General features: G+C 53.0%; 5 protein-coding genes across 5 annotated transcripts; all 5 read left to right on the top strand.

Annotated features, from left to right (window-relative positions):
- Window positions 1-260: 260 nt before the first annotated feature.
- On the top strand, window positions 261-3,620 carry AA0111_g3175 (hypothetical protein; the record flags this gene model as incomplete). Its single annotated transcript, XM_028649030.1, has 1 exon — window positions 261-3,620. One exon carries the CDS (start codon window positions 261-263, stop codon window positions 3,618-3,620), a length of 3,360 nt encoding a protein of 1,119 aa, XP_028509279.1.
- A 563-nt stretch (window positions 3,621-4,183) lies between these two features.
- AA0111_g3176 (hypothetical protein) lies at window positions 4,184-4,567 on the top strand (the record flags this gene model as incomplete). Its single annotated transcript, XM_028649031.1, has 1 exon — window positions 4,184-4,567. The coding sequence occupies one exon, from the start codon at window positions 4,184-4,186 to the stop codon at window positions 4,565-4,567; it is 384 nt and encodes a 127-aa protein (XP_028509278.1).
- Window positions 4,568-5,949: 1,382 nt separating this feature from the next.
- Window positions 5,950-9,007, top strand: AA0111_g3177 (hypothetical protein; the record flags this gene model as incomplete). Its single annotated transcript, XM_028649032.1, has 3 exons — window positions 5,950-6,078; window positions 6,194-6,608; window positions 6,666-9,007. 3 exons carry the CDS (start codon window positions 5,950-5,952, stop codon window positions 9,005-9,007), a joined length of 2,886 nt encoding a protein of 961 aa, XP_028509277.1.
- Window positions 9,008-9,525: 518 nt separating this feature from the next.
- AA0111_g3178 (hypothetical protein) lies at window positions 9,526-10,914 on the top strand (the record flags this gene model as incomplete). Its single annotated transcript, XM_028649033.1, has 1 exon — window positions 9,526-10,914. The coding sequence occupies one exon, from the start codon at window positions 9,526-9,528 to the stop codon at window positions 10,912-10,914; it is 1,389 nt and encodes a 462-aa protein (XP_028509484.1).
- Window positions 10,915-11,327: 413 nt separating this feature from the next.
- On the top strand, window positions 11,328-12,532 carry AA0111_g3179 (hypothetical protein; the record flags this gene model as incomplete). Its single annotated transcript, XM_028649034.1, has 3 exons — window positions 11,328-11,676; window positions 11,767-11,960; window positions 12,017-12,532. 3 exons carry the CDS (start codon window positions 11,328-11,330, stop codon window positions 12,530-12,532), a joined length of 1,059 nt encoding a protein of 352 aa, XP_028509483.1.
- Window positions 12,533-12,568: the final 36 nt, after the last annotated feature.

Genomic DNA, 12,568 nt, shown 5'->3' on the forward strand with positions numbered 1-12,568 from the left:
GGTGGGTGGAGCACTGCCTGCTACTGGCAAGCCTCTCAGCTCTCTTCTCCGTGTCGCTCGCTCGACCTCCACTACACCTCACAACGCGCCTTCATCACCAACCCCCCGACCGCGACATCCCTTGAAGCTTTTCCAACAGCCAAGCGCCCTGTTGTTGCCGCCCGCACCTATCGTGCTGCAAAGGCCTCCGCTGTGCACCTTCCGTCCCTTGCTCTGCAAGCCAGCATGAGGCAGGAACTCGAGTGTCCTGTCCCAGCGTAATGACCAGTAATGCCGATCCGGTCCTAAACGCACCCTCTGCCCCAAAGCCCTTTCACCACGACCGTCCCCACAGTCCGCCCTCTCCACGCCCGGCACCCAAGGTTGCCGCTTTTCCATCCCAACATGCCCACGACGAAGACCAGGATGCCGAAGGCGAATCTGAGGCCGAGACAGTCGTCCTGTCACGGGACGAGGACCCCGTCGAGAACAAGGTGATCAAGACGGAGCGCATCGACGACGACGAGAACAACGATGATGCATCACGGCTGCGCTCCATCAAGGAAGAGTCGCGGGCGCATTCACCCCATCCCAACGGCCGTCGCCGCTCGAGCAACGGCAATCATGTCAAGGTCAATGGCGTCAAGCACGCTTCTGAGCGTGATGCAAAGAGCCCAGTTCCTACTTCACCCAGCAGCCGCACTGCCTCGCGACACACCAAGGACACCAGCCCAAATGACTCGGCCAAATCGCCTGTCCGGTCCGCCCTTTCTCCCACACACACCACCACCCGCGGCCGCAGCGCGTCGACAGTCGAAAATCGCAAGCGCAAGCTGCGCGATGACTCGTTCCCCAAAGCCTTCGAACCACCGCGACAAAAAGCAAGGACCGAGGGTTTGAAAGACGCGCGCCCACCCAACTCGCCTGGCACACCGGGGTTTGGCCGTCCACACAAGCGTTCGCAATCGACTCAATCCGCCGTCACAGGCATCGCGGGCCGCAAGCGCCGCGAGGTCACCAACCTCGCTCTGTCAACAGAAGAGCATTGGTCGGGATCGAGTTCAGATCATTCAACATCACCACAGCCTACTTCCGCACCACATCTGCAACACGCCCGAGTAAAGCGCTCCACGCATCGTGCGCTGACCTCACCCGCACGCACCATGCCACAGCGAAAGGTCGATAGATTTGGCGCTACGCGACTCGCTCGAGAAAGTGAAAAGGGCGACCTTGATGCAGTCAAGGAAGCCTTTGAAGAAGCTCCCGATGAGCTAAATCAACCGGATTACGCTGGTATCGCTCCATTACAAAAGGCCTCGTTGCATGGCTGGGCACCTGTCGTTCGGTATCTGATTAGCAAAGGCTGCCGTACAGACTGCGAGAGTCACGATCGGGACACCCCCCTCATCGATGCAGTGGAGAACTCACACCTGGACGTAGTCAGATTGCTTCTCAACGAGGGCCAGGTCAATCCACACCACTCGAACAAGAAGGGGCAGCGTGCAATCGATGTGCTGGATCAAGAAGATGAAGATGCAGAAGAGATTGAGAAGGAACTCAGGGAAGCGATGAGGAGGCGGGTAGACACATCTACCAACGACCACGAGCGTACCCAGAAGCAGGCCAAGACCGCATCGCGCTTGTTGTACAACGAGTTTAATGTGGAAACCCTGATCGAAAAAGCCGGTGACGGCGATATCCTTGCAGTAGGAGAGTTGATCAATAGTAACATCAAGCCGAACATTACGTGTGGCGTTGCAGCGGCAAGAGGTGGACATTACGACATTCTCAGTATCCTCTTAGCGAGTGGCCTCAAGGCTGATCCTGACCCGTCCAAGCACCCAGAAACGCCCATGACAGTGGCTATAGGGCGAGGATATCTCAAGATCATACAACTGCTTCTCGAACAAGACAATTTCAACCCCACTCGCCGAAACAAAGAGAACAAGACGTACTACGAAATCTCCGAGGAGCGCCATGGCCCGAAATGGGAGGAAGAGAGGGACATGCTGAAGCGCGCCTGTGAAGAGTATCAAGGAACGCACCGGAGCCCTCGAAGAGTCAAGAGAGAAGCGCCAAACGCTTCTGCCAATCGCATGAAGAGAAAGGCGTCGCCACGAAGAGAACGATCGTCTTCTCCACGTGTTGAGTCGAAACGTGCGCATCTGGCAAAACCGACGACGGTGCCCGCTGCTCCCCAAAAGTCCCGGCGATTAATGTCTGGGAAAGAGAAGGCAACTAGGGAGGATCAGAGAAGAAAGCGAGTTGTGTCCGACGATTCATCAGAAGAAGAGAGCGAAGAAGACGTACGACCGCCCACCCGAAAGATCAAGCAGCGATCTTATAGCGAAGGCGAAGAGGCGAAGCCAGTCAAGAAACCAGCGAAAGTACGGTCGGATGACAACGAATCTAAACAAGCAGATCGAGCACATTCAGACGAGAGTGACGAGGATCATGCTACGAAGCATCCAGCCAAGATTCGCACCAAACCAGCCAGACCTCACAGTGCCAAACCAACGCCTGAGATTGATTCTCCAGATGAACGCAAAGTCGTAAAGAACAAGATCAAATACAAGACTGTCGAAGACAAAATCAGGAAAAGAAAGTTATCTGATGCGTCAACAGATGATGTCAGCATGAAGAGAACACCGACAGCATCTGCCAAGTCTACGCCCGTGCCTCCTGAAAGAATAGCGACCCCGGAAGTTGAACGCGCACGTCGCCAAGAGGAACAAAAGCTGCATGCAGAAGCAAAACGCAAAGCCGCCGAAGCTGCGGCCGAAGCTGAAGCAAAAAGGAAGGAAGAAGAAGAGGCAGCTCGTAAGACTCAAGAGATCGAGGAAGCAAAGAAGAAGGCCGAAGCAGAAGCCGAAATTAAGCGCCAGGCAGAAGAAGCCGAGGCAGCACGTATACGAGAAGAGCAGGAAACCCAGCGTCGAGCAGATCAGGAAGAGAAACGCCAGAAGGGATTGCTAGCACGTCAGGATCGTATCTCCAAGCTCCCACGTGCCTTACGGCGCGCCTGCGAGTTAGGCACAAATCGACCGCTTCATTTCTCTGGCGAAGAACTCGGCGTATCGGCTGTCTTCCTGCCACTGTTTTATGCGGCTGCGGAGGATCTCTGCAACTCGCAGGCCATACCAAACAGAACATACATTTGTTCCTTCCAGGCTGTTGGCATACTTGGACTTCCAGAACTTGATCTAGCATACCTCAGCACTCCTTATTCTGATTGGTCTCGTATTCCCGTGAGCCGCGCTCAACGAGATGCCATCCTCCGTCAATACGACGTGGCCCTCCTAGCCCAGGATTTCCGTTTCCCCATGGAAGGCGCTCCGGATTTCGATTACGCCAAGATCCAGGACAGCATCAAAGAAGCCAAGAATCAGTTTTCAGCCATGGAAGGCCTGTATTGGGTGGAAGAATCGCATCTTTACGACGAAGTCGAGAAAGTCGATAGCCTTCGACCGCTACTCCACGAGATGCGCGCTGAGTGTAAAAGACGGCGAATACAGCTAGCAGACAACGACGAACAGCCGGAGAAGAAGCAGAAGCCTCGGAAAAGTTTCATGGATATTGTACTCGCACAGAACGGTATTAATGGAACGGCGCCTCGAGCAATCGTCAATGGTAACGGATGAAGTAGCGAGGGCATCAGGGCTCCCTGAATTGTATAATTACTCCGATTAGATAAAGCCCACATCGCCGCGCCGCGCTCCGCCGTATTATGCACTGCAAGGGACAGCAGCATCTGTGGGGAAGCTACACCGGCCAATATCTTATGTAGTGTTTGGCGGAAGTAGATAGCAAGGCATGACGAGCTTAGCAGCTCAAGGAATGAGGATTCATGTGCATAATCACGAAAGCAATACAATCTAAGTATAATGGAACTGGTCAATCGCATACAAGTGCACCGTGCTTCCGTTCTCGTGTCCAGCCCAGGTTATCCTTGTCATAAATAGCCGCCACCCCACTCCGATGCATCGGGCCCCGCAGCAGAGCTCAGAGCTCCGGTACACTTTCACCAATTTAAGCCTCCCATGCGCATAACTTTACCACATTGCAAACTCACCTAGACGATAGATCACCGATACGATTTCCACGAATCCAGACCTTGCTTACAAAAACATTTGATCAACGTATCAATCGTAACTGCAACGTCTCCAAAACCACTGCAGCCTCGTTCGCGCATCGCTATCCCAAGATGGCGCCTAAAAACAAGGGCAAGGGAAAAGACAAAGACGAGAGCAGTAACAGTAAAAGTGAAGGGGGAAAAGGCTCAGGCGGAAAACTCAAACCAGCAACTTCAATAAACGTACGCCACATACTCTGCGAAAAGCACTCTAAGAAGGAAGAAGCATTGGAGAAGCTGCGCAACGGCGCAAAATTTGACGAAGTGGCCAGGGAAATGAGTGAGGACAAAGCGAGACAAGGTGGCAGCCTAGGTTGGAAAGTCAGAGGGAGCTTGATGCAGGACTTCGAGAAGGTAGCATATGAGTTGGAGCCTAGTACAACTGGTAGCCCGAAGATTGGCGAGGTGAAGACGAGCGAGGGATATCATATCATCATGGTTGAAGGGAGGAAGTAGGTGGGGTTGAGACATGGGAGTGGCAATGGGAATGGGAGCGGGTTGAAGGGTGGACATGATTGATACCCTGGGAATCAGGATCTGTATACACGGTGTTTGCCTTGTAGAGACCCGTCTCACGTCAGGCTTAAAATTCTATGGAAAACCTGTTCTGATTGCAATTACGTCTGCCTTCGGAAGCACTTCAGAAACGCGTCTTAGCTAAAGGGCTCCCTTACTTGCGTTTTGTAATAATTATCGGAGTCTCACTCGCCTATTTCTTTGGCCACCGCAGAAGTGCCGAATGTAAAGTATCGAGACGAATCGTTGCCGTGAATAGAGTAATGCATAAGTTCCATTAGTGTTCGACAGAGTCTGTGGAGTTTGGTGATATCTTGAAGTGTACCATTCGCCTTCCAAGTTTACACCAAAACATATACTTTGGGGCCATTGCTAGCACATGATACAACTTCGCAATTAACATCTATGAGACAGATTTCGGTGTTCGCAACATGTCGAAAGGAATTGAGCGTGCGCATACAAGCGCCTCGCAGTGGCCGCTCTTGGCCATGGATTGAGGCTGAAAAACAGAGCGACCAATGGTAGACTCGGCAGATGCATCAAACCCTTGAGCGGGAAAGATATGCGATACATGGGGTGTTGTGTCTTTCCACATGTTTAGTGAGGCGAAACAAGACACGCCGGCCTCTTTCGGCCGTTGTCGAGCTGTCCGGGAGCCGTCATGCTAGCGGCCTCTTATCGCATTTGTGAAACGTTATCATGGATGATCACCTGGCCCACGGTGCTTCATCATCACGTGCAGCCGGACCATCACGTCATCATCTTGAGCAATAGCCTTCTTGGATGTTGCATAGGCGGGTAAGAGTGATAGTAATCGGCGGAGTTCTCGCGGCTCCTCACCGGCTGACGACGTGTCTTGCTGCCTTTCGTGGTAGCGGACCACTGCCCAACTCCAAGGGTAGAAGCCAGCCAACTCTAAGCCGCCAAACGCGAGCGATAGCAGTCGAGAGTACCTTGCCACAAGCCAGACGGTCCATCAGTCCCTCAGCCCACAAGTGAACCTAACTACAAAGCCAACGTCTGCCTTTCGCTCTCGCTGCGACGCGAGCATTGGAAATCCGGTGTACGAGAAGGTTGGCGCGCGCCCCGGCGTCCACTAACGCACTGACCCCACTTCTTAGGCAGCTACCATTACACCTCCAGCTGCTCCGCCGTCTCACCTGCTCCACCTCCGCCTTCAACTCAACTCCATCAACCAGCCTCGACAGCAACATCAACACTCAAGTTGCTGCACCTCTTCATCTTCCTTACAGCGGCGGCAAGCTAGCTGCAGTCGCTCTGACTACTACTCTCACCCTCATCGCCAGCCTCACTCGCCCATCATGGCGGCGACTAACAACGTCCCCGTGACTCTGGACACGCCTATCGTGGTCAAGGTCCTGTTCCGCGGCCAGACAAAGAAGTTCAAGCTGCCTCTGAAGGATCTTGGAGCCCATGTGCTGCCCGACAAGGTCCGTAGTTGCTCGTTACCACAGGTTATCATGCTCAGGCGATCGGCTCGGTCGCCTGGATATACGACCAAACGCGCTCAAGTAGGACGATACTAACTTGATCTCCCATGTTTAGCTCCGAAGCATCCTCCAGCTTGAGGCTGGCGAGCAGGTCGTCTTCGAGCGCTACTCCGACTCCGCCGCCTCGTATGTCATCCTCGACGCCGACAAACCCCAGGTTTACAAGACGCTCTTCCGGGCCGCAAAGGCGAAACTCAAGCTGCGTTTGAGAGCTACCGTTCCTGGTGAAGAGCCCGTACCTGCGCCCGCACCCGCGCCGATGCCGCCACATACGCTTCCAGGCTACGCGCCATCTGTTCACCGCATGAGCTCAGATACCCTCACTCCACAGGGCAATGCACCTGTTTCTCCGGTAATTGCCCGCTCGCCGGACATGGAAAAGAAGGAGTCCATCAGTCCTGTGTCGCCACCAAAGACGGCAGATGCTGACGGCGAGGCTCCTGTACCGCAGGCCTTCATTGCCCGTCAGAGTAAGCACCAACGCGAACGTGATTTGCCGTACAACACTTCGCTAACACCCATAACAGACTTCTTCAACAACCTTGCAACTGCCAACTATAACTCGGGTCTTGCGTTCCGCCCGAAGACGAGCAATGTATGCACCTCGTGGGTTGTCTATTGCAACAACTGCAACGAGCCCATGGAGGACGAGCACTTCCATTGCAGCGTATGCGATGGTGGCGATTACGATCTTTGCCCTGCTTGTGTCGACAACGGTGTTCACTGCCCCGGAAGCGGACACTGGATGGTCAAGCGCTTCGTCAAGAATGGCAGTGTCGTCAACAGCACTACCCAGCGCATCGCACCCAAAGTCAAGGTCGAGGAGCCCCAACAGCAGGATATTCCGGGAGCTTTCACCGATGAGAAGCAGTCTGTTACCTACGAACAGGAGCCCACTCGCACCTGTAACTGCTGTGTCACCGTGCTCCCCGAGAAGGAGTTCGTCACCTGCATCCCCTGTGATGATTACGACCTTTGCTTGACTTGCCATGTTAGCAATAAGCATGGCCACCATCCTGGCCATACCTTCAAGCCTGCCACATCCGAGACTGTGCTTCCTACTCTGGCGGATTTCCTGTGCAATTCCGGCAGGAATGTTCGTCACAACGCTGTCTGCGATGGCTGCGACAAGTTCATTTACGGTGTCCGCCACAAGTGCCTGAATTGCCCAGACTGGGATTACTGCTCTGACTGTCTCAAGAACGCCAAGTTCATTCACCCCCGTCACCGCTTCGTACCTATCTATGAGCCTTTGGCTGAGCCCATGAACACCGCCAACCGCCACTACGGTATCTACTGTGACGGTCCTCTCTGCAAGGATAAGGAGAACCTGTCATACATTGACGGCATTCGCTACAAGTGTGCAGTCTGTCACGACACCGACTTCTGCCAAAACTGCGAAGCTCATCCCAGCAACAAGCACAACCACACTCATCCACTCATCAAGTTCCAAACACCTGTGCGCAGCGTTAGCGTCACGACTCTCAACGATGATAAGCAGCGCAAGTCCGTTGCTAGGCTTGGTGATCGCATTGCTGACAGGCGGTCTACCTCGACTGAGACTACCCCTGTCGCTCCTTCTACCAACGCTGCGACTCAGGTCCAGACCATTGTTGACATGAAGCCCTCAGCAGAGCCTCAAGTCAAGAAGGAGAAGATCGCTATTCGTGATCTGCTCGTCGACTCTGTAGAGCCAGTGCAAGAGAAGCCTGTTCAGCCTATCCAGCCTACGGTGCCCATCAAGTCGGAAGCTATCTCCATTGCCAGATCGGATACCGCTACCGAGGGCCTTGACGCACACTTCATTCGAGATACCATCATTGACGGTTCCAAGATCTGTGCAGGCCACCAGTTTGTTCAAGTATGGACTCTGCGCAACCCAGGCCCTAACGCCTGGCCACGAGGATGCAGTGTACGACACGTTGGTGGCGACAACATGCTCAACATCGACAACACGCGTCCCTTGAGCCACACTGATCTCGCAGAGGCCAGCGAAAGCAACATACTCGGACATACCGTCGAGGCCGGCGAGGAGGCTCAGTTCCGTGTTCTTATGAAGGCACCCAAACGTGAGGGCACTGCTATCTCTTACTGGCGCTTGAAGACCCCTGAAGGTATGCCCTTCGGTCATCGTCTGTGGTGTGATATTGCCGTCGTTGGCGTGCCCTCCCCTGTGGTCGCCCAGCCAGCGATTCCTCCTGCGCCAGTCCAGAGCGTCCCTACTCCTACCCCAGGCTCAGCTACCACGTTTGAGGTTGCCCCTCGATCGAATCCTCTTTACGAGCGCCTCCTACAAGCTAGAGCTGAGAGGATGAAGCATGTACAACACTCTCAGCAACAGCAAATGAACCTGCAGAAGATGAAGGATGCGCACCACTCTTTGCAACAACAACTGGACCAACAGAAGATGGAGCGTGTCCAGCGTGTGCGCAAGGCTGCTATGGAGCGTCTTCTAGAGGGCCGTCGTAAGGTTCATGAGGAAACAAACCGCCGCAAGGAACACGAAGCTGCTCTTGCCACAATCAACCAGGAGCCGATTGTTCCATCCAAGGCTGAGATCAAGCCTGAGGAGCCAGTCGCTGAACTCCCCGTTGAGGAGAAGCAGCGCTCATCTGAGCCTCTCGCTTCCGGTATGATTTTCCCTCAGCTAGACAAAGAGTCCCCTGAGTCGAGCACCTATGAGTCTTCTACTACTGCTCAGCCCATGTCTCCCTCGTCTGAGAAGAGTACAGTCGCTCGTACCGTCACCGTCGCTTCGGATGACGAGTTTTTCGAGGATGCCGAAAGTGTTGCACTAATGTCCGATGACGGTTTCATGACCGACGAGGAATACGACATCCTCGATGCTAGCGATGAGGAGATGCCGTAAGCAGATCGAGCACGGCTGTTGACGAGCTACATTCTTCGTAAGCATAAAGGTAAGCGGAGTGCTCCAGATCATTGTTTATAGGGTTCGGATTTCTGGGTTATGGGGGCGTCTAAAGGAGTGCAATTGGGGAAACATGGAACAACTCAACACTCCCTACACGGAAGGCGCTGGCGCGCGCTTCAATACACCTCGACGGGACATGCCAGTGGGGTTCTATATTGCCTCTGGCTCGGTTACGGCTCTCCTACCTTGGCTCAATTTGATCTTTCCTTACTTTCTAAATAACTTCCATATGTGTAGTAAATCTATTGGAGTCTTGTTGAACGTATATTTGCTTGTGACTTCGTGATGCTATTATCGTTCATGGCCAAAGAGATCCGACTGTGGAGCAGAAATCTGGTGTTCTTCTTGGAACATGACTAAGCCAGGGTCTTCTAGCGCGGACCTACTAGCGAAAAAGTGCCCCAGAAAAAAGTTAGAGACCTAAAGAATCGATACGCAACATCACCCACGCTACAATGTCGAAAGATACTGAGATGCTTTCTGCCGACGAAGTCGCCGTCGCTTCAAAGGAGGAGCGCCGCGAAAAGAAGAAGGAGAAAAAGGAGAAGAAAGAGAAGAAGGGCTCGAGGACAGAATCGAACGCTGAGGTTGCGCAGGCCGATGCCACCGAAGATGAAGCGGAGACACCAGCGAAAAAGCGCAAACGTGAGATACTTCCCGAAGAGCTCGAGATCGACATCAGTCTTCCCGAACCCGCGTCAAAGAAGGCCGCTCGTAAAGCAAAGAAGGCGAAACTGAACCCGACACCCGCCGCCGACGTAGATGGACCAGAAGCGGTTGCGAAGATAGACGGGGCGGCGAGAGAGGATAAGGACACGGCTGCACAGCGCTCAGCATATGGCGTCTGGATTGGCAACCTGCCATGGTCTGCCACCAGGGAGACACTGCGAAAGTTCTTGACCGATAATACTGAGATTGCGAGTGAGCAAATAACACGCGTCCACATGCCCCCACCGACAAAGCCGACTCCCGCCAATTGGACCACCAAGCCCATGAACAAAGGCTTTGCATATGTGGATTTCTCTACAGAGCTGGCAATGTACTCAGCGATTGCTTTGACAGAGACGAAGATGGATGGACGCGCCCTACTCATCAAGAACGCGAAGAGCTTTGACGGACGCCCAGACAAGCCCAAAACAGAGGAGACTCAAGATACCCGTGGGGGCAAGGGTGCTAAACCAGTCCATCCTCCGAACAAGCGCATTTTCGTGGGCAACCTTTCCTTCGATGTTACAAAGGAAGACCTTGAGGCACACTATGCCCCATGTGGAGCGATCGATAACATTCATATGGCAACATTTGAAGATTCAGGCAAGTGCAAGGGATATGCTTGGGTTACTTTCGGCGACGTGGAAGCCGCAACGGCAGCGGTCAAAGGCTTCGTATTCAAAGATCCATCTGCGTTCAAGAGCAAAAAGGACAGGGATGAGAGCAGTGACGAAGAGGACGCCAATAAACCCGTAAAGCAAAGGAAATGGCTAGTCAACAAACTGATGGGCAGAGAGTTGCGTCGTGAATTTGCCGAGGACGCGAAAACGAGGTATGATAAACGTTTTGGCAAGGCCGAGCCTGTGGACGGAGTCAATCCCGACCGATGGAAGAATTTTGGCAACGACGGAGATCAAAGAAGAGGCAGAGGTGGTGGCAGAGGTGGTGGCAGAGGTGGCAGAGGAGGTAGAGATGATATGGGAAGCAGGCAAGATAGAGGAGAGGGCAATGGCGGACGGGATTTCAAGCGCAAGGTTGATCCGAGAACCATCAAGAGTGGTGCAGCGCATTCGAATGCGCCGAGAGCAAGTCAAGCTATTGTGGAATCGCAAGGGAGGAAGACTACCTTTGAATGAGAGTATACTTTGTAGTCAGGCCAAACATATAGGATACCCCACAAGTAAGAGCTAGTCGCTATGTACGGCAGGTATCTCGCTGCGTGTTACAAGACTGGGAGGCGCATGGTTACACGTATTAAAGTCTCCTTCTACCTACGCCTTTTGTCGCTCTCAATACCCTGATACTATGGTCACGCTCTGATAGCAGCTATCGCGCTACCCTACTCACCGCAGTGTTAGACCATCTGTATCAATTCTTATCAACACTAAATCGAGCACTCAGACCTGGTCTCCCTCTTTACAGCAATGTCAAATCTAAAACGTATCTCCATCGTCCCCAACCTAGCTTGCGAACGCGCAGGTATGAAACAGTATGCCAGCATCCTGAAAAAAAATATGACTTCGCACTCACAACCGAAGGCCCTTTCCAAATGGTTGGCGTCGCAACCAAGAACTTGAAGAACTTCTTCAAACGTAAAGACAAGAAAGCCACTACACCCGTGTTGCGAAAGGTGGAAGACGACAAAACAGGCGAAGTCAAAGCAGAAGATCAACAGAACGACGCGCTTTACATTTATCCTGTCGAGATTGGAACGCCGCCCCAAATCATGAACTTGCATTCCGATACGGGCAGCTCAGATCTTTGGTTGTGGTCTACGGAGTTGGATAGGGAGACCAAGGTGGCCGGGATTAAGAGCAAACATAATGTTTTTGATGCGAAGGCTAGCAAGACGTTCAAGAAGATGAATGGGGCGAGCTGGAGGATTAGGTACGGTGATGGTAAGTTATGTTACTCTCTTTAGTGATTTCCTTCACTGCTCTCCGTGTGTTCATCTTGGGAAAAATCTAGCCGAATAACTGCTTTGATAGGATCTACGGCTTCTGGGATCGTCGGTACGGACAATGTTACCCTTGGTGGTCTCTGTATCGAGAGCCAGGCCATCGAACTTGCGAGTAAACTCAGCCCGCAGTTCACTTCTGGTGCAGGCGACGGGCTGCTAGGTCTGGAATTCGGTCATATCAACACCGTCAAACCAAAGAAAGTCGCCCCACCCGTAGAGCAGGTCAGTTTATCTATGCTGACCTCGTTTTCCCTACTGGAGACTCACCACACCCCTAGATGATTCTCCAATCCGACATCCCCTCCTCCCAAGAGCTCTTCACTTGTTATCTTGGCTCCTGGCGCGGTGAAAACGACGTCGACCATGGCGAATCCCTCTATACGTTCGGCTACATTGACGAACAAGTCCTCTCGCGCTGCGGCGTCTCAGAACCACACTATGCGCCCATCGATCCATCAAAAGGCTTATGGCAGTTCTCTTCCCCAACTGCTACCCTCAACGGCGAGACTATCCAACGACCCCCCGGAAATACTGCAATCGCCGATACAGGAACTACACTGGCCCTTGTTGACGACGCACTCTGCGAGAAGATATACAGCACTATCCCAGGCGCTGTGTACGATAAAGCGCATCAAGGTTGGACCTTCCCCATCGGAACAAGAATCTCTGATCTTCCTACTCTGGCACTTGCAGTGGGTGACAAGGAATTTGAAGTACAAAAAAAAAGATTTTGGATTTGCGAAATGTGGGGCGGGCATGCAGTACGGGGGGATACAATTACGTGGAAAGAGTGAGTTTGATATTTTCGGGGATACGTGGCTTAAGGGCGT

This window comes from Alternaria arborescens, assembly GCF_004154835.1.
Source record: "Alternaria arborescens strain FERA 675 chromosome Unknown contig_5, whole genome shotgun sequence".
NCBI classification, from domain to species: Eukaryota; Fungi; Ascomycota; class Dothideomycetes; order Pleosporales; family Pleosporaceae; genus Alternaria; species Alternaria arborescens.